We start from the raw sequence: 23,421 nt of genomic DNA on the forward strand, positions 1-23,421 counted from the left end.
GCGGAGGGGGGAATGCCCAGGAGACAGGGCTGGGCGCCCGGGAGAGGTGGCGGTGGCCCAGACCTGCTCCGGGAAGGGCGCGCGCGCGCGGGGTGGGGCGGGCGGCCCGGGTTGGGGCGCCAGGGTCTCCCCGCCGGCGGTGGGGGGCGCCCCCCAGGCCCCGCCCGCGCCCCGCGGCCTCCGGCCGGCGCAGGGACACGCGGGCGCGCGGACGCGGGGGTCCCGGGGGCGCCGCGCCCCTCCCCGGCCGGCCCCGCCGCGGCTCTGCGCTCCCGGGCGCACGGGCGCCGGCCCCGGCCAGACCTCCCCAAACTTCCCGAAACTGCCGCGGCGCGCGCCCCCCGCCGCGCCCCCGCGGCACGGCCGCCCCGGAGAGGGCGCGACCCCGCGGCCCCCCGCCCCGGGACGCGGGCGCGCGGGGGGCCGGCGGGGACGGCGCGGCCCCGGACACGTCCCCGGGCCGCTCCCGGCGCGCGGCCCCCGGCGGGGCGGGAGGAGCGGCGCCGCCCCCGCGCGCCCCCGCGCGCCCCCGCGTGTCCCCGGCGCCTCGGCGAGCCTGCCCGGCGGCACGGCCAGGGCCCGGGCGGCGGCCCCCGCCTCGGGAGCGGAGCCGGTCCTCGCGGCGAGCGTTTCGCAGGAATGTAAATGAGCGCGTTTTGTGTGGTGCGGGGCGGGGGCGGGGGCGGGGGCGGGGGCGGGGCGGGGCGGGGGCGGGAGGGCCGGGCGCGGAGCGGTGGGGGCGGGGAGGAGGTTGCACATTTTACAGCTCACTGACCATTTGGCGATCCATTGAGAGGAGGGTTTGGAAAAGTGGCTCCTTTGTGACAGCGCTCGCCAGATTGGGGGGCTGCGCATTTGCATCTCATTAGCCATGCGGGCGGCCGGCGGGATATAAGGGCGGCCGGCGCCGGGAGCGCAGACCTCGGCGCGCACCCGCGGACGCGGCCGGCCCAGCGCGCACCGACGCGCCGCCGTGGCGCAGCGCCTCCCCGCCGCCCGCCGCCCGCCGCCCCGCGCTCGGACCCGCGCTCGGACCCCGCGCCGCGGGCGTGGATGGCACCGGCTGGGCTCCCCGGGAAGACGCGCGCGTCCGCGGGGGCGCAGGGGACCCGAGTGCGGGGCGCAGCCGGCGCCGCCGAGTGAGCCGGGCCGGGCCGCAGGGCGCGCTCCGCGGGGCCCCGGGGCCGCCGCCTCGCCCGCGGGACCTCCAGCCGCCGCTCGCCCCGGGCCGCAGGAAGCCTCGGCGGCGCGCCGGGAGTCACGCTGAACACCGGGACGCCTCCCCGCCCCGTGCTGTGTTTTTATTTTCGTTCAAAGAAGCTCGGGTCCAAACCAGGAAGCAGAGGACCCTCACCTACCGGCGGGGTGGAAGGAGGAGGAGGAAAACCGAAAGTTGCCGCGGCACCGCCCCCCGCCTCCTCGCCCGCGCATCCCGGAGAGCGCGTCCCCCGCGCTGGGCGGCTCCGACCCCGCAGCCTCCGCGGCACGGGAGCTCCCGGGGGTCCGCGCGCCCGGCCCCGGCCCGCCCGACCCAGCCCGCGCGGGGCGCACGGCCGCCATGGGTCGCTGCGCCCTCGCCCTGGCCGTGCTGTCGGCCCTGCTGTGCCAGGTGAGCGCGGGCGGGGCGCGCACGGGGCGGGGGGCGCACGGGGCGGGGGGCGCACGGGGCGGGGGCGCGGCTGTCAGGCCCCCGCGCGCCCTCACGCGCCCTCACGCGCCCTCACGCGCCCTCACGCGCCCCGCCCGCCCGCAGGCCTGCAGCTCCGGGGTGTTCGAGCTCAAGCTGCAGGAGTTCGTCAACAAGAAGGGGCTGCTGGGGAACCGCAACTGCTGCCGCGGGGGCGCGGGGCCGCCGCCGTGCGCCTGCAGGACCTTCTTCCGCGTGTGCCTCAAGCACTACCAGGCCAGCGTGTCCCCCGAGCCGCCCTGCACCTACGGCAGCGCCGTCACGCCCGTGCTGGGCGTCGACTCCTTCAGCCTGCCCGACGGCGCGGGCGCCGACCCCGCCTTCACCAACCCCATCCGCTTCCCCTTCGGCTTCACCTGGCCGGTGAGCGCGGCACCTGCGGCACCTGCGGCACCTGCGGCCCGGGCGGGGGGAGGAGCCCCTCCGGGACAGCTCCCGGTCCCTGCCCCCCGCGCCTCACCGGGTGTAGCCCCGACCCCTGGGTGTAGCCCCCCCCCCCGCGTGTAGGCCCTGGCCCCCTGGGTGTAGCCTCCCCCCCCGCCCCCCCTGCGTGTAGCGACCCGGCACCCTGGGTATAGCCCCCAGCCCCCTGGATGTAGCGACCACAGCACCCTGGGTGTAGCCCCAGCCCCTGTGTGTAGCCCCCGGCCCCCTGGGTGTAGCCATGGGTGTAGCCCCCTGGATGTAGCCCATGGCCCCTGGGTATCACCCTCCAGCCCCCTGGGTGTAGCCCCCCGGCCCACCCCAGACTGATGACAACCCCCTAGCCACTGACTCCTGCACGACCTTCTGTCCTTTCCTTTCCTTTTCTTTCCTTTTCTTTCTTTCGACCTGATATCCTGTGCTAACAGGCTGAAAAAACAGTCAGGAAACCACTCTTTGAAAACCTTTTCCATTTCCTTAAGGAAAGTGAAAACAGGCCCTCGCCCGCCGCCCTGTGCACGCAGATCTGCAGGGAGGCCGTCACTCCCTTGGTCCTCCGTCCCCAGTGGCTCATTTTAGGTTTTTAACATTTCTGCTTACTCCTGTGTCTCCTCCTCTTTCTTCCAGGGCACCTTTTCTCTGATCATTGAAGCTCTCCACACAGATTCTCCCGATGACCTCACAACAGGTAAAAACAAACCCCAAACTCCCAAACCGAGTAAAACGCATCCCTGTTGGTACATATTTGATTTCGTAAGTCCCCCAGAAACGAGCTCCGACGCCTTTCACTCTGCAAACTCGCGCGTGAGGCTCAGGATGGAGGCTCTTTGGCCTCCTCCCCTCGTATGACGCATCGGTTCCAGCCCCCCACCTCGCGCCCCAGGCCTCTGGGTTCTTGCTCAGGACCCACGGGAGCATCCTCTTCCCACAGAAAACCCAGAAAGACTCATCAGCCGCCTGGCCACGCAGAGGCACCTGACCGTGGGTGAGGAGTGGTCTCAGGACCTGCACAGCAGCGGCCGAACCGACCTCAAATATTCCTACCGCTTCGTGTGTGATGAGCATTACTACGGGGAGGGCTGCTCCGTCTTCTGTCGCCCCAGAGACGACGCCTTTGGCCACTTCACCTGCGGGGAGAGAGGGGAGAAGGTCTGCAACCCTGGCTGGAAAGGCCAGTATTGCACTGAACGTGAGTTCTGCTTCCCCCTCGATCGATCCGTCGTCCAGGCCAGAGCTCCCAGGGCCTGGGGGCGTGCTCTGAGCCGGTGGCATCCTGGGGCTCGAGCACCGGGGTGAAGCCCTGGTGGGGAGACTGAGGCCAGAGAGCTGGAGAAACTTGCCAGGACCTCACAGCTAGCCGGTGGCAGGGCCGGGGTCAATGCAGACGTTGTAACTTCCGCTATGGGAAGCTGCCTTTCTTAATCAGGGAGGATTTGGGAGACAGGGCCAGGGGTCAGGAAGTGAGCCTGAGGGAGAGGGAGGGGAGGAAGGAAGGGAGGATCACAGGGAAGAGTGTGGGGGGGTGGCCATGCTTTCAACCGGTTCTTGCTGTCAAGTGTCTCATTGGAAAAGAGCTTCAGTTTTCTCTGTGGGGTTGGGGTGCTTGGCCTGTTTGCAGAGCGAGGCGTTTGCACACGTTCTGCGTGCTGCACACACAACGTTAAGGGCACATTCGGTCGTGGGGCCTGTGGACAGGAGAGACTGTGTCTGCAAGGGCTGCGTGGGGAGGTGCTCGCGCAGCGCCTCGCCTGGGGCAGAAATGCCTTCACAAGAACCGAGTAGGCCCGCCTGCCCCTGCTTCGGGGGGCTCCAGGCAGGCCCGGTGGCTGCGGGGGTTGCAGGAAGCCAGGCTGTAGGCAGCGGGAGGCCCGTGAGGTCTCCACCGGGTCCTGGGCCTGGTTCTGGTTTGCAGGCCTCTTTCACCCAGGTGTCGGGTTTCCCTGTTGCCAGGGGTGGAGCGGTCCGGAGCTCCCCGGAAACCTCCAGCTTGTTCCCTGCCCTGCCCTGGGGCAGGTGAACCTCCAGGCCCTCTGCGGAGGCCCCTCTTGGCCTGGGGGCGCGGTGCCTCGGTGTGGATGGCGCCTGGGGCCAGGCGGGTCCTCACAGCCAGCCTCATTGTTTTGAGCCCCGCCTGGGCCTGAGCTGGCTCGGGGTCGGACGGACTTGCGAGCAGCTCGCTGCTGAGTTCCCTAACCCGGGAAGGAAGCCGGCCCTCCCTCCCCGCGCCCCGACCTGCGGCCTTGCAGCCTTGCAGCCCCGCTTCCCTCCTTCCTGGGCTTCGCCGCGGGGTAGCCATAAACTTAAACTTTTTTCTTCTTATTCAAACACTGGAGTCTCTCCCCGCCCCCAGCTAGCGCGTGCCGTCGATTAGATCTCTCCGGGGATAGGCGGCAGGAACGCACGCCGACTCCCATTGGTGGAAGGGCGCGCGCACTCGCGTGTGTGTGTGTGTGTGTGTGTGTGTGTGTGTGTGTGTCTGCGTGCGCGCGCGTGTGCGTGCATGTGTGTGTGTGTACACGCCGGGTGGGGGGCGAGGGGCGGGGGAGGCGGTATTGTTGCACTGGGGCAGCTGCCGGGGGAGCAGAGACAATAGAGCAGCTGTCTTGCCCTGGTACTCTGCATACCAGCTGTCCACCCTTATCTACACACACACTTTCTGGGTATTAAGAGGTGGAGCTTTGTGCATAGAATTGGGAAGTGGGGGAGGAGGAGGGGGAAGGACTTCTGACCCTCTCAGAAGAAAAGGGGATGGGGTGGGGGTGGGGGCTTCCGTGCTCTTTTGTCCTGGAGCCACTGTGTTAAGCAGAATGCTCGTCCCGGGGCCGCGTGAGGTCCGCAGCCGCTGGGCAGGAGCTCAGGCTCCCCCGGACGGAGACGCCCTCAGGCGGGCCTGCCCGTGGAGCTGCGCGGCTTCCGTCCCCAGCGCGTGTGGCCGCGGCCCCCGCCGTTGGGGAGGCACGGGGTGGGGCGTGACACGGTGTGTCCTCTCTCCTTGCAGCAATCTGCCTGCCGGGGTGCGACGAGCAGCACGGGTTTTGTGACAAGCCAGGGGAGTGCAAGTAAGTTTGCAGAAGTGCCTGTTCCCTCTGCTGGTCGTCCTTTCCCGCTGGTCTACCTGTAAAGTGGCTCTAGGTGATTGTTCGAAACACCCTGGTGCGGTGACGGACCGAGGGGCCGGAGGTGGCCTGCGGGTGGTTCTCCTCCTCGGTAAACACCGAGGAACGGTAGCGTCCCGGGCTGTCAGGCATCCGAGCTCCTCCGCGGTCACGGGAACGTAGAGACAGCAGTTTGCAAGGAGGTGACATAGGGAGTGAGTCCAGTCCAGCGACTCTGCGGCTCCTCGGCCTGTTAGGACCACCGGGGAGTCTGGAAATGCTGTCCCGGCGGCCCTCGTAGCGGAGGGCAGGCCTGAGGCTCGGGTGGTTGCAGAGCCCCCGCGGAGAGTCCCGTGGTTCCCCCCCCCCCCCGGCCCCCCGAGAGCCAGCGGTGCTGATGCTGCGGGAAGGCGGCGTCTCCAGGGTGGCTGCTGTGTGACCGTGAGCCCGGGGACGCCGGCGCCCGCCTGACCGTCCTGCTGTCCTCCTAGGTGCAGGGTGGGTTGGCAGAGCCGGTACTGTGACCAGTGTATCCGCTACCCCGGCTGTCTCCACGGCACCTGCCAGCAGCCCTGGCAGTGCAACTGTCAGGAGGGCTGGGGGGGCCTCTTCTGCAACCAGGGTGAGCCCCCATCGCCTTCCAGAGCCCCGGGCTTCCCTGGCTCTCCTGTGGGGAAGGTGCGGGCTCTCTGAGCCTGACCCGGGCCTCCCCGGGCCCCCTCCTGTCTCCGCCCCTCGCAGACCTGAACTACTGCACCCACCACAGGCCCTGCAGGAATGGGGCCACCTGTACCAACACCGGGCAGGGAAGCTACACCTGCTCCTGCCGGCCCGGGTACTCGGGGGCCAACTGCGAGACAGAGATCGACGAGTGTGGCACCAGCCCCTGCAGGAACGGAGGCAGCTGCACGGTGAGTCCGACCGCGGCGGGTGCTCCCTCGAGCGGGGCCGTGCGTTGGGCCGGAGCGCGCGGGGCCCTCGGGGCGGCGTGTGACAGCTCTGTCTCCTCCGCGACACAGGATCTGGAGAACGGCTACTCTTGCACCTGCCCACCCGGCTTCTACGGCCGAATCTGCGAGCTAAGCGCCATGGCATGTGCGGACGGCCCCTGCTTCAACGGGGGACGGTGCTCGGACAACCCCGAGGGAGGGTACACCTGCCGCTGCCCTGTGGGCTTCTCCGGCTTTAACTGTGAGAAGAAGGTGGATTCCTGCCGGTCTTCACCCTGTTCTAATGGTAGGAGGGCAGCCCCAGCCGCTCTGAGACTTTGTCAAGCGGTCAACACTGATGATAACGCATTAGAAAGCACGTGCGTTTAATTTCAAAGCAAGCGCATCATTTTGCAAGCTACCCTCCGTTATGGAGCCTTTCAACTAAGCAGTCAGAAACTCTCCACAGTTACCTTGAGTCTGGAAATGCTCAGGGAGCAAGGAAGGCAGGCAGGAGTGTGGATTCTCACGTTCTGCGGGGAAAGCCTGAGGCCGAGAGGTGAGATGACTTGTCAAGGTCATGCAGCACCTCGGGTGCCTGAGTCGGGCCCGTGGCAGCCCGGCCGCTGGTTGCGGAGGGAAGCCCGGCTCGCCGCTCGCTCAGCAAAGCCGCGTCTGCGTGCGGAGCCGGCCCGGGCGGGTGGGGGCGGAGGGCGGGCGGGCCTGGCGGGCGGCCGGGGCGCGGGCACGTCGCTGTCGCCCTGCCCTCCACGCGTGCGGCCGGGGGCGGCCCCCCGGGGCTTCTGTGCGCGGAGCCCAGGAACCTGGGCGGTTGGCTTCTAGAGGCAGAGTAGCTGGGGGGTTAGCGACTGGGCTCTGGAAGGGCGAGGCCTGTCCCACGCCGCCGCCCGCCGTGGCTCTCCGTGGCCGAGCCCGCTCTTGTCACTGACCGTGGAGCCGCCGTCCGCCTCAGGCTCCACTGCCTCACCTGCACACGGGGGCCTGGTGGGTGTTGTGGAGGTGGGTGCAGGCACGCAGCCGAGGCATCGGCCCGCTGCCCGAGGACGCCGGCTGGCTCGGGGTTCGCCGAGCGGGACCAGACCCTCCCGCCGCCTCGCGCCTCCGGGCTGGGACATGGGGGCACACGCACGGCAGACCCTTCAGCCTGTGTCCTGTGTTCCAGGTGCCCAGTGCGTGGCCCTCGGTGACGCTTACCTGTGCCGCTGCCCGGCCGGCTTCTCGGGGAGGCAGTGCGAGGACAACGTGGACGACTGCGCCTCCTCCCCGTGTGCCAACGGGGGCACCTGCCGCGACGGCGTGAATGAGTACTCCTGCACCTGCCCCCCGGGCTACACGGGCAGGAACTGCAGCGCCCCGGTCAGCCGGTGTGAGCACGCGCCCTGCCACAACGGGGCCACCTGCCACGAGAGGGACCGGCGCTACCTGTGCGAGTGCGCCCGGGGCTACGGGGGCCCCAACTGCCAGTTCCTGCTGCCCGAGCCGCCGCCGGGCCCGGTGGTGGTGGATCTCACCGAGAAGTTCGTGGAGGGCCAGGCCGGGCCCTTCCCCTGGGTGGCCGTCTGCGCGGGCGTGGTGCTCGTCCTCATGCTGCTGCTGGGCTGCGCCGCCGTCGTGGTCTGCGTGCGGCTCAGGCTGCAGAAGGACCGGCCCCCGGCCGAGGCGTGCCGTGGGGAGACGGAGACCATGAACAACCTGGCCAACTGCCAGCGCGAAAAGGACATCTCGGTCAGCGTCATCGGGGCCACGCAGATCAAGAACACCAACAAGAAGGTGGACTTCCACGGGGACCACGGGGCCGACAAGAACGGCCTCAAGGCCCGCTACCCCGCAGTGGACTATAACCTGGTGCAGGACCTCAAGGGCGACGCTGCTGCTGCTGCCGCCGCCCCCGCCAGGGACGCTCACAGCAAGCCTGACACCAAGTGCCAGCCCCAGGGCCCCGCCGGGGAGGAGAAGAGCGCCCCGCCGCTCAGGGGGTGCGTGCCGGGGCCGGGAGGGGTGCTGCGGGCGGGCAGCCGGGCCCCGTGCGGAGCTGGTTTCACCCGCTCTCTCTCGTGCTTCCCTTGTAGCGGAGACGCCTCCGATAGGAAAAGGCCAGACTCGGTGTATTCCACTTCGAAAGACACCAAGTACCAGTCGGTGTACGTCATATCGGAGGAGAAAGACGAGTGTGTCATAGCCACTGAGGTCGGTGCGGCGGGTCTCGGGCCTGGGCGCGGGCGGGACCTGCGGGGCCGCGGGACTAACCTCCTCTGTCTTGTGGGCCCTGCAGGTGTGAAATGGAAGTGATATGGCAAAAATCCCGTTTCTCTTAAAAATAAATAAAATTCCAAGGATATATGCCCCAGTGGATGCTGCTTGAAAGAGGAAGGGAGACCCACGGACTGCTGCTGAGAACCGACTGGACGGAGCGGGTTCTCCCCGGAGGTCGGCCGGGGGCGCGGGCTCAGCTCGGCGGCGTCCGGGGGGCCTGTTGCACTGCCTTCTGGGACGTTCCATTGCACTATGGACAGTTGCTTTTTAAAAAAATATATATTTAAATGAATGGACTTAATTACTACATAAGAAGCATGCACTGCCTGAAGTGTATATTTTGGATTCTTATGAGCCAGTCTTTTCTTGAATTAGAATCACAAACACTGCCTTTATCGTCCTTTTTGATACTAAAATGTGTTTTTTCTAGGTGGAAAAAAAATGTGTGTTATTTTTTGGACTTGTAAAAATATTTTTCATGATATCTGTAAAGCTTGAGTATTTTGTGATGTTCATTTTTTATAATTTAAATTTTGGTAAATATGTACAAAGGCACTTCGGGTCTATGTGACTATATTTTTTTGTATATAAATGTATTTATGGAATATTGTGCAAATGTTATTTGAGTTTTTTACTGTTTTGTTAATGAAGAAAATCCTTTTTAAAATATTTTTCCAAAATAAATATTATGAATGACAGTGAGAGGTGTATTTACTCCGCGCTCCCTGGAGCAGACCCGAGCTCGCTCCCCGAGGACAGAAATGGCCTCTGATTGTCTATTTTTAACATCTTTGCCCGGTTTCCCGGGTGGATGGGAAGCAGCTCTGCTGGCTCCCCTGCCGGCCCAGGAGCACGGGCTGGGTCCTCGCCGGGGAGCCCACGGGGGCCAGGGTGGCCGTCCCAGGCTCCCTGGGCTATCGCAGGGCATGTAGCTCGGCGTGGGTGGGGGGCCCGGGGGCCTCAGAGCCGGCCACCTCCTTTCTGGGCCTTATTTTTTTTAAAGGACTGGAGCAAAGCCTCATTTGGGATCGAGCACCCCGGAGGCCCTTTGCATCACCTGGCAGCGCCCTTCGTCTTAGCGCAGCACTACTCATCTGCTTGTTTGCAGGCTACGTCCCATCAGCTTGGAAGAGTCCGTCGCCTTCGGACTCAACAGTTGCGGGGGACAGAGAGCGGGACGATGGCAGCTGGTTCCCAAGGGCCGAGTACCAGGACGAGTGCAAGGATGGGCGGCGGGTCTCTCTGCAGCTACGGGCACGGACAGAGCAGGCCGTGGCTCGGGGTCTGCAAGGCCGGGGGCAGCGTCCCCCCTCCCCGCCCCGGGGCAGCCTGGCTCCAGGGCCCTGTTCCCTCCTTCATGGTCGGAAACTCCACTGCTCACTGGGGCGGGTCTCGGAGGCTTAATAGACGCCCCCACTGGTGCGGCTCCCAAGGCCCGGTGCCCACGGCCGCTCCCGGAGACAAGTCCAAGGGGGGCCGGGGCCCAGGTGCCCGGGGGAGACCCACGCTGACCCGCCCCTGCCTTGTCCCACAGAGCTTGCTGCCCAGACCGAAGCTGTGGGGCCTTCCGGGCAGGGGAGGAAGGCCCGCGAGCGACCCTGTCCACACCCCCATGCCGACTGGTACGGTGCGGGGACCCCCGCCTGGTACTTCTGGATCCTGCACGACCCCGTCCTTCCTGACCCCTCGGGCCTCTGACAGGCCAGGGCCCCCGTGGAGGGATTTCTCCGCAGCAGGGCCAGCGTGTGACGGGCCCACCCAGCCTCTGAACCTCCGGGCACAGCACCCACCCCCCGGCCCCCGCCAGCTCCCGGGCAGAGCCGTGTGCTGCTCTCTACACTCAGGACCTGGAGCACGGAGGCCTGTGGCCGTCTACACTGGCCGGGCGGGCTCACTGGCTCCCCCGTACCCTCCGGGCAGCTCAGGGAAGCTCCCCCGAACCAGGGTGACAGGAGGGGGCGGGGTTCTGAGCGATGGCTCCCTGGGCCCTGTGGCTCTCACACAGGTGACCCCAACGGCTCGTCGCCCCGACGCTCACAGCACACGGGGGGCGAGGCGGTCGTCGGTGTCGCCCGTGGTCGGGAACCAGGGTGGCGCCGGAGCAGAGAGCACGGCCGTGGGCGTGGGGGGTCTGCGAGCCTGGCGGGGGCACCCTTCGTCTGCGAGGGTGGGCATCAGAGTGACGGGTGCAGGCCCCGACCCCGAGGAGGAGGAGGCCAGACCCTCCCGGTGCCAACGCGCAGGAGCGACCACCCGTGACCATCCTCAGCGCTTCTGCGAGTCCACACCCAGGCCCACACCAGAGCCCGAGCGGGGAGCCTCACCGAGTCCCTGGGACACTGGAGGGTGGGGCCCGGGCACCCTCCTCGCCGGAGGCCACGCTGCACAGGCCTCCCCAGGACCGGGAAGCACGAGTCCCGCGGGGAGGGCGGCCCTCATTGTTCTGCGAGCCCTCCTGCCCCTTCCTTCCTGTTCACGCCGGGCACTTGCAGACCCAGGCCGAGGCGCCGGCTCCGTCCCCACACGGCTGCCGGGACCTGTGTCCCGATCTGCTGCAGGTGACGCCAGCCCTGAGCGCTCGGGTGTCAGCAAGTGTCAAATTAGAGGCTTTCTTGTTAGAGATTTCATTCATTTATTGAGAGAGAGAGAGAGAACGAGCAGGGGGCGGGGCGGAGGGAGGAGCAGGCCCCCCTGAACCCAGAGCCCGACCTAGGACCCGGAATCACGACCTGGGCTGAACCGACGGTGCCCCCAGGCGCCCCATAAACATCAGATTAAGACGTGAGTCTCAGAAGGGACTGGGAGCCTCACCCAGCAGAGCCCTGGGGCCCCACAGCCTCCAGCTCAAGGTCTCCAGCCTGCGGTGTAGACATTTCACCTGCCGCCCGCCGGCCAGCGCTCCCGAAGTCAGGAGGAAGGAGGCCGAGGTGCTCTGGGCTGACGCTGGCGGCCCCGGAGGAGCAGGCCTCGGTGTGCACAGCCCTGAACCCGCAGGACGGAGAGGGGCAGGGGCACCCGCGGAGCAGGACGGGGCCGGGGGCTGCGGGGATGCCCAGGGCACACGGCGGGCAGGTCCCGCGAGCCCGTCTGCTTCCTACGGGGCTCGGGCTGCCAGGACCCTGCCCGCGACAGGAGGGGCCTGTGTCCTGAGTCGGGGCGGCCGGGGGTTTCCCAGACACCCTGGGGGCCCCCGCCCGGGGGACCCGCTGCTCCTGGTCCAAGGACCTGAACGTTTGCGGCTCAGACCGACCTGCCAACAACGAACTCCCCGACGTGCGCCACGCGGAGTCCCGGCTGCAGGAGGCCCGCTGTGTCCCGCTCCCCCTGCCCGCGTTTGACCCACTTGGAGTGTTTCCGCACGTGGCCGTGTGGATGCTGTGCTCCCAGACGCCCGCACGGGAATCACCGATCGTGTCTCGTTTTCCTCCCTTACGGCTGATGCTTAGAAGTGGAACCGTATCCCCCACGGAACAAGCTTGTAAGGCCGCGTATCGTCTATTTATAAATTCCCACTGGAAGAATGTGTGATCCCAGCAGCTGCTCTTCGGAAACAACACGCATTGGGGTTTTAGAAGCCCTCGACCGACGTGATGCCCCGTGCGGGCGGGTTATCTCCGTCTTGGGTTGGTAAGACGGTGCCCTGTAGGCTCACAGCTGGGCCCGCGAGGAGAGCCCGTGCCCCAGCCCGTCCCTTCTTGCGCCCGGCCGCCGGGTGGGCTGGCGTCAGCAGCCGCACGGTCCACAAGCTCCCGATGGACGTGTCCTCACCACGGCCGAGCTTCGGCTCTGCTCTCGCCGCCGCTGCTGCTGCTGCTCAGAACCTCGTGGGTGGGCCGAGGGCCTCCCCCTGGGACAGGGCTGTCGGCCCCGGGGCTCGCTCAGGCTCGGTCGCTCTCAGTTCAGACAGGCCGCCCCCAGGTGCCCACGGCCTCCCAGCATCCGCGCCCGGCTCCCCGGGGGCTGCACGGGGCCTCGCACTGGGCGCCTCCTGCCCCCGCGCCACCTCTCGGATTCTCTCCTGCGCGGGGGCCGCTCCGTGGGATGCGCGGGGCTGGGGGGTCCGGAGCACAGGTCCGAGCCGCGGAGGACAGAGGACGTGGCCCGTGGGGACTCTCCAGTGGGATCCAGGAGAGCCGCGTGTCCCCTGCTGCCCCCCGTGTCTGGGGGTGATGGGCGGGACCCTCTGGGGACACCTGGGGCAGCAGGTGCGGGTGGATCACCCGACGTCTGACCAACGGCAGCAACCGTGAGGGTCACGAGGACTGGCCTCCTCACCCACTCCCCCCCGGCCGTCCTGGTTGTCAGAGGCGAACTCTGAGCAAGGACGTGCAGCTTCTGACGTGCGTACAAACCAGAAGTGCGTCCCGGTGACGACTCTGTTGCTTTTGTCCTCGAGCGGCCGCCTGGCCCTGGCGGCCGGCTCCCGCCCCCCGTCGAGGTGTCCATACACCTGCCTGCAGAGACCATCTGGTGCGGGGAGAGGTGTTCTCCCTGAATCCTTTTCACTTTAACTCAATTTACACCCGAGCACATGTGCTCACGGGTCCCGGGGGCACGGCTGGCGGCAGCTGTGCAAGTCCTGAACACCTGACCTGGGGCGCCGTGTTCACAGGCCACGCGGCGGTGCGGCTGGTGCCCCTGCGTCCGGGCTTCCCGGGCTCCCCGCCAGTGGGCTGACAGGTCACGGCCTCACCTTTGCTCTGTGCTGCTCGGGGTCTGCTGGTGCCGCAGGAAGCCCCGCGGCCGGCCACCCCGTGGGCCTGCACGGTGCCAAGCCCCGTCTCCTCCAGACGAAGGGCAGGGACCCGGCGGCGTGGGGTCTGGTGAGTGGAGGGCCGGGCCAGGGCTGGCGGAGGCCGGCGACCCGGTGATGGAGACTCCAGCAGGCGGCCGGGTAGGCCGGACAAGGCCCGCCGGCTCCCCACGTCCTCCTGAAGCCCAGCGGGGCTGCGGGGCACAGAGGTCACCCCCAAGGCTGCCCACAGCTCACATGCACCTGCGGGACCCGCCACACTGCTGGCCCCGGGGTGTGTGACACAGGGGGGAGGCCTCGCCCATGTCCTGAGTGCTTCGCCCCAGACTGAACGCCTGCACTCAGGCTGCGTCCCTCCGACACGGATGCGGGCAAGTGTGCGCGACCACCCAGCTCATTAGGAGACACTCTACAGCCTGGCGCCCGGGCGACTCCTCAGGTGCGCCTCTGACTCTTGGCGGCGGCTCGGGTCCTGCTCTCAGGCCTGGGACGAGCCCGTGGGGCTCCCCGCTCAGCGGGGCCTCGGCCTCTCCCTAGGTCCCCGCCCCACGCAGCTCAAGCTCGCTCGCTCGCTCTCTGAGACATAAAAAGATAATAAATCAGAAGCTGAAGTCCACCTTATGGTTCCAATGGTCAGATGACACGACCCAATTAACCTGTTAGGACCGACGGCCTTCAGGTGTCGTGCTCCAGGCGCTCCACGAGAGGAAAAGCATCGTTACCGGGAGGGAGCGGGAGCAGGTGCTCTGCCCGCAAGCACTCGGGGTCCACAGCCCGGACCCCACCGTTGGCCTCTCCTGTTGCGCGGCATCGGGGGTGGGCCCCGCGGGGAGGGGGTCCCCAGAGCGGCCCCCGGGGCCCAGCCCAGCCCTTCTGCAGAGCCTCTGTACCTGCAGTCTTGCATCTCCGTGGAGACGGGATTCCCTTCCATCAAGGGGGACTGAGGGGTGTGCCTGCCGCGCGCCCTGCACCCCGTGCCCCGTCCCGATGGCTCTCCCCCTGCTGTCCGGGGGCTCCGTGTGCTGTCGCAGCCCTTCCGGAGTCGCCCGAAGCGCTCAGGCAGACGGAGGCGCCGCCCCGAGCCCGGGCAGGAGGAGGCTGTAGACCACGTCCTCCACGTCGAGTCCTCGAGTCTTGCTGGCCCAGGCAGGTGCGTTCTGCAGGTGAGCTTCTGGGCCGGCACTAGGCCCTGACGCAGGAGCAGGGGAGTGAGCCGGAAGGTAAGGCCGGAGCTGTGGGGTCGCAGGGACGTTCCGGAGCTTCTCCGAGGCTCGGTCGGAAGGCAGGGGCCGCTGCCAGCCTCGGTTGCCGCCGCAGGCGTGCGCAGTGGGGCGCGACCTTTACGGGGCATCTCCCTGCGTGCACCAGGGCACCTCGGGCCGGGCCTCCTGGAGGTGGAGACCTTGCCCATGACCCAACCTCACGTGCAGGCCCGGCGGGTGCAGAGCTGCCTGGATGGACAGACCGCGGCGAGCCCCGGCCCGAGACCCCCGAGGCCCACCGAGCGCCCGGTGCGACTGCAGGCCCTCTCCGCCCTCCGCGGCGTCCGGCCCCGGGGACACGTGACCTCCCACACCTTCACCGGCTCACTTGCGTCTACTGCGGCAGTGAAGCTGCCAAATCAGCCGGAGACACATTCAGAGCAAGGTGGGTGGTGCGGCTTGTGCACGTCCCCGCCCGGGGGGCCCCCAGCAGCGAGGGGGACGCGGGGAGCCTCCGTGGCCCCGGGTCGGCCTCTGGACCAGGACAGTGGGGAGGGAAAGCTAGTCTGAGTCTCCTGATGGCTGCTCGGGGCGTCCGTCCCCTTCCCTGGCCGGACCCTGGGCCGCCCGGCGCCGTGTGGCCTCCGCGTGTCCCCGTCACCCCGAGCGCAGGGTCTTCACGTGGTGGCTGAGCCGATGTCGCCCGACAGAGGCCGTTCTTCCCGTACGCCGGGGTCCTCCGGAGAGTCCTCGTCCACCCTAACGGTGGGGCGAAGGGTGTCATGGGGCGGACGACAGACACTGCTGCGCTCCAGGACGTTACCTGCGGGTGACCGCCGGGTGGGGGTCCGGCTGACGGGGGGCCTCGTGGGGCCTTTGTCTCCAGCAACAGTTGGGGGTAGTCAACTGTGTGCTCCAGAACCCAGAGCGTTTCTGCAGGAAAAATGCTCAGTTCTTTCCAAAATGCCATGAGAACTTTAATGATGGGAATAAATAACAGGTGCTGGGAGCAGCTGCTACTGATTCATGAATCTTCTTCTTTTAAATGTTTTCTGTGGGGGAACCAAGGGCTTTCAGAAGCATTTTGCTCTGAAATATTCAAGGAATGTTTCCTGCTTTTTCTTATTACAGCAGCAGTTTCAGGATGTTTAAGCTGAATCATGAGGCCTGCGGCGGTGGGAAGTCAGGGAGGCATCGGTCGGAGGCCCTGACCTCGCGCAGTTGCTTTGAGTCGGCGTTCGGTTCCCCGCCGGCATCGCTTCCGGGGATGGAGCCTTCTCTTCCACAGACTGAGGCCAGCGGCCCCCGGGGAGCGGTCCTGGCGCCGGGCCTCGCGGCGGGCACCTGCCGCCCGGTGTGCGCGGGGGGACCGTCGTGGCCCACGTCCCAGAGCGTCCCGGGCCCACGCTGGCCTCAGGCTTGTGCCGGGGGATGAGCGGCGCCCACGTGAGCGGGGCCCTGGGGCGTCGTGCTGCCTGGACGTGAGCCGTGGGAAGGCTCGTGTCGCCGGGCGGGGACCTCGTGACCCGAGGGCCCCATGGCCCCAGCCGCTCAGACTTGAGCTGCCCTGGCCCGGCCTGTGCCCTGGGTCCCGCCGGGTGGGCTCCGCACGAGCCCCGGGACTGACGTGACAAGCCTGTTTGCTCGGCGCCTCGCGCTCGGTCTCCGCGGCAGGACCGCAGCAAGGACCCCACTTGGCGTTGCGAGGTCCCCTAGAGGCAACGCCCGGGTGGGGGCCGAAGGGTCCAGGGTGGCTCCCGTAGGGGGGTCCCTGCCCCTTCCCTCCCGGCCAGGGGCCTTGGCAGCCTCCACCCCCGCCGGAGCACAGCTTGGCCTCCGTGCTGCGTAGACCACAACTCCCGGCCGGTTTGACTTTGGACCCGAGCTCGTGAGAGTCGGTCCCTGGCAGCGAAAGGGAAGCTCCGGTTCCCTGGGGCTGGGCAGCTGTGAGGACCCCGTGTCGGGGCGGGTCGCACGGCCTTGGCTCTGGGGACTTGCTCGGGCCCTGACGTCCCCGCAGGGCAACCCCTCGGGTGGGGCGGGGGCACCTGTCCTGTGGCTCCGGGGCTCAGAGCCGCCAGCCCGGGGGTGGCCGGTGCCGCAGGCTCCTGCAGGGCGCGGTTTGCAGGTTCTTATCTTGGGTGCGGCTGCTTCCCTCAGAACTAAGTGGAAGTCCCTCTGCTGCTTGGGGACCGCATGGGGACGGCATGGGGACCGCATGGGGACAGCATGGGGGTGGCATGGGGGTGGCATGGGGGCGGCATGGGTGTCCTAGAGCTGCCAAAACAAGTGACCTCAAACTGCGTGGGTCTGAACAACCGAAATGTGCTCTCCCCGCGCTGGGGCCGCTGACCCGAGAGGCCTGCCCTGCCGTGGGGGCTCTGAGGGCCCCTTGGCTCCCCCCAGCTCCGCCCGGCGGCCACGGTTCTGGGTGTCCCTGGGTCCTGGGTGTCCCACCATCTCCGCGGCCCCTTCTCACACGGTCTCTCTGGTCACCAGGACCCGGGTCGCGGGACACGGGGACTGTCCGGTCTCAATCATCTGCAAGGATCCTCCTTCCAAGCAGGGCCCGCCTGGATGTGGGGTTGGCAGGACACCTCCAGCCTCCCACGGGCGCGTGCCTTGCTCTCAGCCGCTGGACTCCGAGCCGCGCGGCTGCCGCTCGTTTCTCTGCGGCGGGTATTATCCGAGAACCCACTTGTCCCGAGTGCGCAGGGGGTGCAAGCGAGGTGGAAGCAGCGCGTCTGTAAAGGGGAGCCCGGCAGGCACTCCAGGACCGTCGCGTGAGTGCATGTGGGAGAGAATGTTCTGGACGGGACGCCAGGGGCTGTAGGAGCTGCGGGAACCCCTGGAGGTTCCACAATGCAAGAGAATTAAATCATGTCAGCGCAAAAGGCAGAATGGACGCGCCACTGGTCCCCGTTTCCCGGGTGGTCTGCTGAGCGCCGGCTGGGAGCCACGGCCCCGCTGCCCTCGCCCTGCCCCCCTCAGGACCGGGGCGGAAAGAAAGTTACTTTTCCTTTGGTCTAGAAAAGTCCATCCCACAGTTTCACCATCCCTTCCTGACAAATAGGATTTTAAATCCCTTTATCTGGAGACAAACAGAAAGTGTGTGTTTGTGGCGAATAATTTGAGCTGATATTCTTGCCAGCTGTTAAGGGACACATGCAAAAAAAAAAAAAAAAAGGCAGTGACATCTGGTCAGCATTGACGTTTTGTGACAAAAGTATTTTTTCCTGGGGGATGTTTTCCAAGAAACCACATCTCAGAGCCGCTGCGGCCCCCAGCCCCCAACCTTTGACCTCCTTGAAAAACAGAGAAAGCGACTGTATCGACCGAAGCAACCGTAGAGCACGCTGCAGGCCGGGCGACGGCCCAGGCGGGGATCAGGGGGTGGGGGGCGCACCCCGGCTTCTCGCCCCCACTGCCGGAGGCCAGGCCGGGCTGCGGACGCCCCTCCTCTGGGAGCCGGGCCGTGGGAGCGTCCCTCCTGCCCTCGCTGCCCAGAGGCCTCTCCCGGCGGCATCAGCCCGCTGTGGGTGCTCGTGCACCGGCTTCAGGCCCAGCCCCGGGTGGCGCTCGGGGACCCCGGGGAGGGCCCAGGGCACAGCCCAGCGCGAGTGCCGAGGTCCAGCCAGAGGAGCCGAGGCCAAGCCTGCTTCCCCGGGCTCCCCATGCACCCAGCTCCTTAGCCGGCCTCCGCTGTGGGTCCCTGCGGGGTCACCCCCGGATGTGCCGGTTGCACCTCTGGAGCTGCGGGGCCGGGGGGCTCTGTCCACGGCGGCCCCAGGACACCTCCTGCCGCTGCCCCAGGGTCCTTGCACGACACTCGCATGCCTGTTGGGTGGATGGTACCAGGCTCGGATGGAAACGTGTGCACAAAAGCTCTTTGCAGGGGTCAGCACGGGGCAGGAAAACTGCCGGCCGTCCCTGGGATCCCCGGAGTGCAGAGAAACACCAATCTCTGCACAAACTGCTTCCAAAGTCCTGATGCGGGGGGCGGGGTGGGGGGCGTGATGGTTCAGGAGAACAGCCCCACGCACTTTGCTCAGAGGATGAGAACAGCCACGCTGCTCCGGTTTTGATGGTCCGGGGCATCCTGGCTGGGGGGGGCCTCCCCGGGGGCCAGGTGGGCCCGTGACCCTCGTTCCCCCGGCGCCCCAGCTCCCACCCTGCGAAGCCCGCAGCAGCTCGTCCTCTCTGTCCACGGTGAAGCACGTTGTCTTCTCCTTTCAGGGGTGGGTCCCCCTACATCGTCCCCAGTCAGCCCCAAGGAGTACAGGTCGTCCCCTGGGCGTGGGACGGGGGTTGCACGATGTGGTTCAGGTGATGGGAAAACCCCAGTCCTTCCTCACGACGAGTTAAGGGGAGAGAATAGACTAGAAACCGGAGTTTCAGGGCAGGAGGAGCCGACCCGGCGTGAGGGCGGAGGCCTGGGGACGTTAGTGACCGGCTGGGCCCAGAGGAGGCCGGGCTGCTCCGAGCCCGCACGCAGGGTTTATGACCGTCCACCCCTGAGTGTGCTTCGCTTTTAAAAGATTTATTTATTCTAGAGAGCGAGCGAGCGAGAGCGAGGGGGAGAGCACGAGCACAGGGAGGGCAGAGGAAGAGCAGAGGCCCCGCCGAGCAGGGCGCCGCCCGCAGACTCGATCCCAGGACCCGGATCAAGACGCAGACGCCCCTCTGCCTGGCCGCCCTGGTTTTTGACAGACACCGACGGGCTGCTGCGGGTCACCGTGCCAGGCGCCAGCCGAGCGCTTGGCACCTGAGTCCCTTGGTCCTCCAGCAGGTCCGCGAGGTTCAGGGCTCGAGGTGTGAACGTTGTCGGCCCAAAGCTCCTGGGGCGCCGGGTGGCTCCGGGGGCAGCCGTGGACCCTTTGCTCGGGTCCAGGCCACGATCCGGGGTCGTGAGGTCCGGCCCCGTGGGGCTCCCCGCTCACTCGCCCTGCCCTTCCCCCTGCTCATGGGTGCGCCCTCTCTAATGCAGACAAAACACATAAATAGAAGTTTATTTCTATTTTTTATGCCCCCCTCGCAGCCCATCCGTGGGAACGCCCCGTGTGTGCGGGGCCAGGACGGGGTCCCCCCTCCCGAGAAGCCGCGTGACCGTGGGGCCTCAGAGCCCCTGAGTGGCCGGCAGCGGGCAGGAGGCTCGGCGTGGGGGCCCGGCGGTCCCGCGGGCCTGGGGCTGCCTGGGTGGGCACCGCCTGCGCACCTCGCGCTGAGGGAACCTGCTGGGAGCCCCTCGTCACGCAAGCCCCACGCTCTTCCTTCCTCGGCCCGGTTGGAGAGACGCACGGACCAGGTGCCTTCCCGAGCCGGCTGACCTTGTACCTGCTGCTGCGTGCGGACCCCGCCCGGGCTCACCCAGGACAACCCGGCAGCTGGGGCGGGACCCCCGGCACCGGGGACAAAGGCACACGTCACCTAAGCGGCAGCTGTCGCTCGCCTGGTTTTTCCGTGGAAACCCCGCACGCGCGTCTTCTCTCCGTCTCGGCAAACCGGGGTGCTCACGTCCACAAAGCCTTAGGGGAGGGGGACAGACGGAGATGGAACACCGGAAAAATGTTTTTCAGGACGCATTTTCAAGATTTGAGTTAGGGAATGTCTAGAAAAGGGTACGGAACAAGTGTTTGCATGTTTCTGGGTCATTTCATGGAATGACATCGCTTTGAAATACGGTGAAGCAGAGCGATACGGGTCAACGCGCGGCTGCCACGGGCCGGCGGTCGGCCCACCACGGAGCCCGGGCGTCAGCGGCACGTCCAGAACGGGTCCCGGCGAATCCGGGTTGTCACAGCCTGAGCCCCGTATCCCGGGTGTCACGAAGCCTCTTTCTGTTCTTGAAAGTCTTGGTTACGCTCAGCCCTCGACCAGAGGAGCTCTCCTAACGGGGGGTGCGGGTGCCTCTCGGCGTCAGGGGCCGGCGTCCTCCGCTGGGACGGGGCGCGAGCTCCCGTGCCCTCCAGCTAAATACAGAAGATCTTAAAAAAAGACCATCACTGCTTAATACTCCAAGTAGCGTTTCACTGGTTTGGAAAAGTCTCACCAGTGTGGCGACGGCGTGGCCAAAGCCCTCGCTCCCTCCCGCCCACGCGGTCACGGAGTCCGAGAGCGTGAGCGCGGTTTTGCCCTGGACACACGTTGCCAGATGCCACGTCTCTGCCCCGACAAACCGAAGCAACGGGATCCCGGGCAGAGCGAGAATGTCCGTCTTAGCGCCGCGACGGCGGTTCTGTGATCCCTGTGACCGTGCCGTCCGCCCTCGAGCGCACGTGGCCCCGTCCACGGGAGTCGCGACTTTCCTCTCACCTTTGCCTGGAGCACCGGGTGCTTTGCTGGCGAGCGTGTGGTGTCGTACACAACGAGCCGCCCCTTAGCCGTGCGAGGCCCCTCGACCACGCGATGCTCCAGCTTTTCCTCTCCGAGGGCCCCTCTCATTTTCTGCACGGAGCCTGTGTGCACTTCCGCTTTGATCGGCTTTACTGTCGCGCGGATCAAAGGCAGACGCCAGTGCCCAGGAGAGCAGCTGTCGAGTGTTGGGTGACCAGAGCGCCGGCTGATCCGGCCGGTCCCAGCCCAGTCAGGCTTCGGCCGATCCGTGCAGGCCGCAGAGGCCTCGGGTCCCAGGGCAGCCCCCGCTTCCCAGGGGCCCCTCCTGAGTGACCGGGGCGTAGCTCGCAGGCGCTGGTGGCCCGTCGGGGCCTCGGCTGGTTGAGGCCACAAGTAGACCGTCTTTCTTCCGTCCTTCCCCCGGGGGCCCCAGGAAGGGGAGGAGGGTGAACCTCGGGCACCCAGAGCTCACACCAGGCCGCTGAGGACGCGGAGCTTTGGGGAACCTCCTGCCCCCGGAGCATCGAGAGCTGCGTCGATGGACACCCCGCGGCGACGGGACGCGGCCTGCCAGGCCCTGCTGCGTCTCCGCTCTGCGCTCACCGGGGTTCGGCCCGGACTCCAGGGATCCGAGTGTCCCTTCCAGGGTGACAGGACACGTCCTGTATGCTCGGGGGCGGGAGGGGGGAGCACACCCCCCGGGGGTTCATTATCTTGTTCCTGAAACTTCAAAGGCCAAGTCTGGACTTTGCATGGTTCAGACAAATCGTTTAGGGATTTAATTTCATTTTTGTGCCGAGTAATTGAAAGATTTCCAGCAATAGCTGCGTGTGAAGAAAGACACTAAACACGAACCAGGTGATTGGCTTACAAAGGCAGTTTTCGATGCAGGGCTTCAGAGGAAGAAAAGGGGTTTTTCCCCTAGGATTTTCCGGTCTTTTTGCAAGCGGCAAACGGAGCCAGCCCTAGTGACGCGCCAGGTGGAATCATGGGTCACTTCCCTGGGTGGTGGCCGGCTTCCCCCCGGCGGGTACGCGGCCTCGGGAGCACGGGCGCGCCTTGGTCTCGTGACATTCCTGCCGAGCCTGGCCCCGGGTTAGGAGCTTATGTCCCTCAGGTCTCGGCCCGCAGCTCAAGGGCCCGGGAGCTCACGGGCAGGGCCGGACGGTGGCCTGGGGGCGGCCCGGGGGTGGGCACACCTGCCTGCCGCGACCTCGTCGGCCGGGTCACCTGGGTCAGGTCGTGCCACGTCTCCGGGCCCGATTCCCTGCCCCGTGTGCGCGGGTCCCCAGGCAGACCGGAAGCTCGCGTCCAACCCTTCTCGGCAATTGCGCGTCCACCGAGTCCACCTTTACCGTCGTTCAGGCCTCAGAGCGAGTCCCGAGCACTAAGCAAGCTTCCAGGCAGGTGTGGGGACACCAGGCACGGATGCGCCCCGGTGGCTGCCGGTGGTCGCCCCACGGCTTCTGCCACTGTGGGCGCACTCGGCTCGGTGGTCCCGGTTCGTCCCGCAGGACACGGGGGTGCTGACGGGTCCACGTGAGCCCGGGCCGCGGCGGCTCCAGAGCAGGTGCGCGCGGGCAGGTGGGCCGTCCCCCTGCTGGCCACCGCCCGTGGCCCCTGCCCTTGTCCCCGAGCGGCTCGGGGCTGGATGGGCCGGACTCAGGAGCCGCTCCGCGCACTTGTCTCCGCTGATTCTGAAGATAGATCTTCGGGGCAGCAACGGACCAAAAAGGAAAGGCTATTTTGATTTGGTCACTTCTTGGCGTGAGGTTTTATTTTTGCCGCATTGTGGTGAACCGGGCCTAGCGGCGTGTGTGCTCGCTGGGCCCCCGAGGCCCAACTGTGCCCTGGACACGCGGACAGATGGGAGCAGCTGAGTGCGCAGCCCAGGGGGCTGAATCACCACAAGCAAGCACACCACGGTCAGTTGTTGGAAGCCAAGATGTGCAAAGGTGACTAAAGAGGGACTGTGGCTCCAGCGAGGGACCCGGGGGAGGGCGGGTGACACATCACACACGTGTGTAGGTGCAGAGAGGTGGAAGGAAGGGGGAGGGGAAGGGGAGGGGGAGGGGAGCGGGGGAGGGGGAGGGGGTAGGACAGGAGGGGTGACGACTGCTCTCACCCTCTCCTCCCTGCGCCACGTGGGCGGCGGGTCCAGAGCACTGTGGTCAGCGGTTGGGCTCACAGCATCGTCCCTCACGTGGTCCCCATGGTGGTCGGGGACGTCATCCGTCCTGGGTCTGTCACTCTGTCACTCTCCCCCGCGGCGTGGGCGGCTGTTCCACCAGGACCCCTGACCCCAGAGCACAGGCCTCCCCCCTGCCCGGGGTGGGAGCAGCGTGTGGGCACCGAGGGGGTCGACTGCAGTCTGTGCCACGGAGGGAGCTCGCTGGTGCTCCGGGTGGGCTGGTGCATCTTCTCCGGGTGGAGGGTCCGTGGACGTCCCTCTGCCGTCCACCTCATCGCATCCATGGCCCCTGCCCTGCCGTGGAGCCCCCCCCCCAGCCTAGGACCTGGGATCAAGCCCCAGGGGACAGAGCACAGAAGACGCGGCTCAGGAAGGATGTGGAGCGAGTGCCAGCCGTCGGGGGATCCTCCACGGAGCCGTGTGGCCTTCGGAGAACCATGGCCGTCCTGCTTCGAGTGTCGCCTCCCCTAGTGATCGCAGAGGAGGCGGGGGGACGTGGCAGGGGTGCGCAGGAGCCCAAGCAGCTTCTGGATA

General features: G+C 66.9%; 1 protein-coding gene across 1 annotated transcript; it reads left to right on the top strand.

Moving 5' to 3' along the window:
- Positions 1-1,189: 1,189 nt before the first annotated feature.
- Positions 1,190-9,106, top strand: DLL1 (delta like canonical Notch ligand 1). The gene is made up of 11 exons (XM_077902685.1): positions 1,190-1,609; positions 1,754-2,050; positions 2,738-2,798; positions 3,042-3,299; positions 5,109-5,169; positions 5,697-5,827; positions 5,947-6,116; positions 6,225-6,441; positions 7,318-8,131; positions 8,225-8,342; positions 8,428-9,106. Exons 1-11 carry the CDS (start codon positions 1,559-1,561, stop codon positions 8,431-8,433), a joined length of 2,184 nt encoding a protein of 727 aa, XP_077758811.1. The 5' UTR covers positions 1,190-1,558; the 3' UTR covers positions 8,434-9,106.
- The last annotated feature ends 14,315 nt before the right edge of the window (positions 9,107-23,421 follow it).

The sequence above is a fragment of the Canis aureus genome, chromosome 7 (genome assembly GCF_053574225.1).
Source record: "Canis aureus isolate CA01 chromosome 7, VMU_Caureus_v.1.0, whole genome shotgun sequence".
NCBI classification, from domain to species: domain Eukaryota; kingdom Metazoa; phylum Chordata; class Mammalia; order Carnivora; family Canidae; genus Canis; species Canis aureus.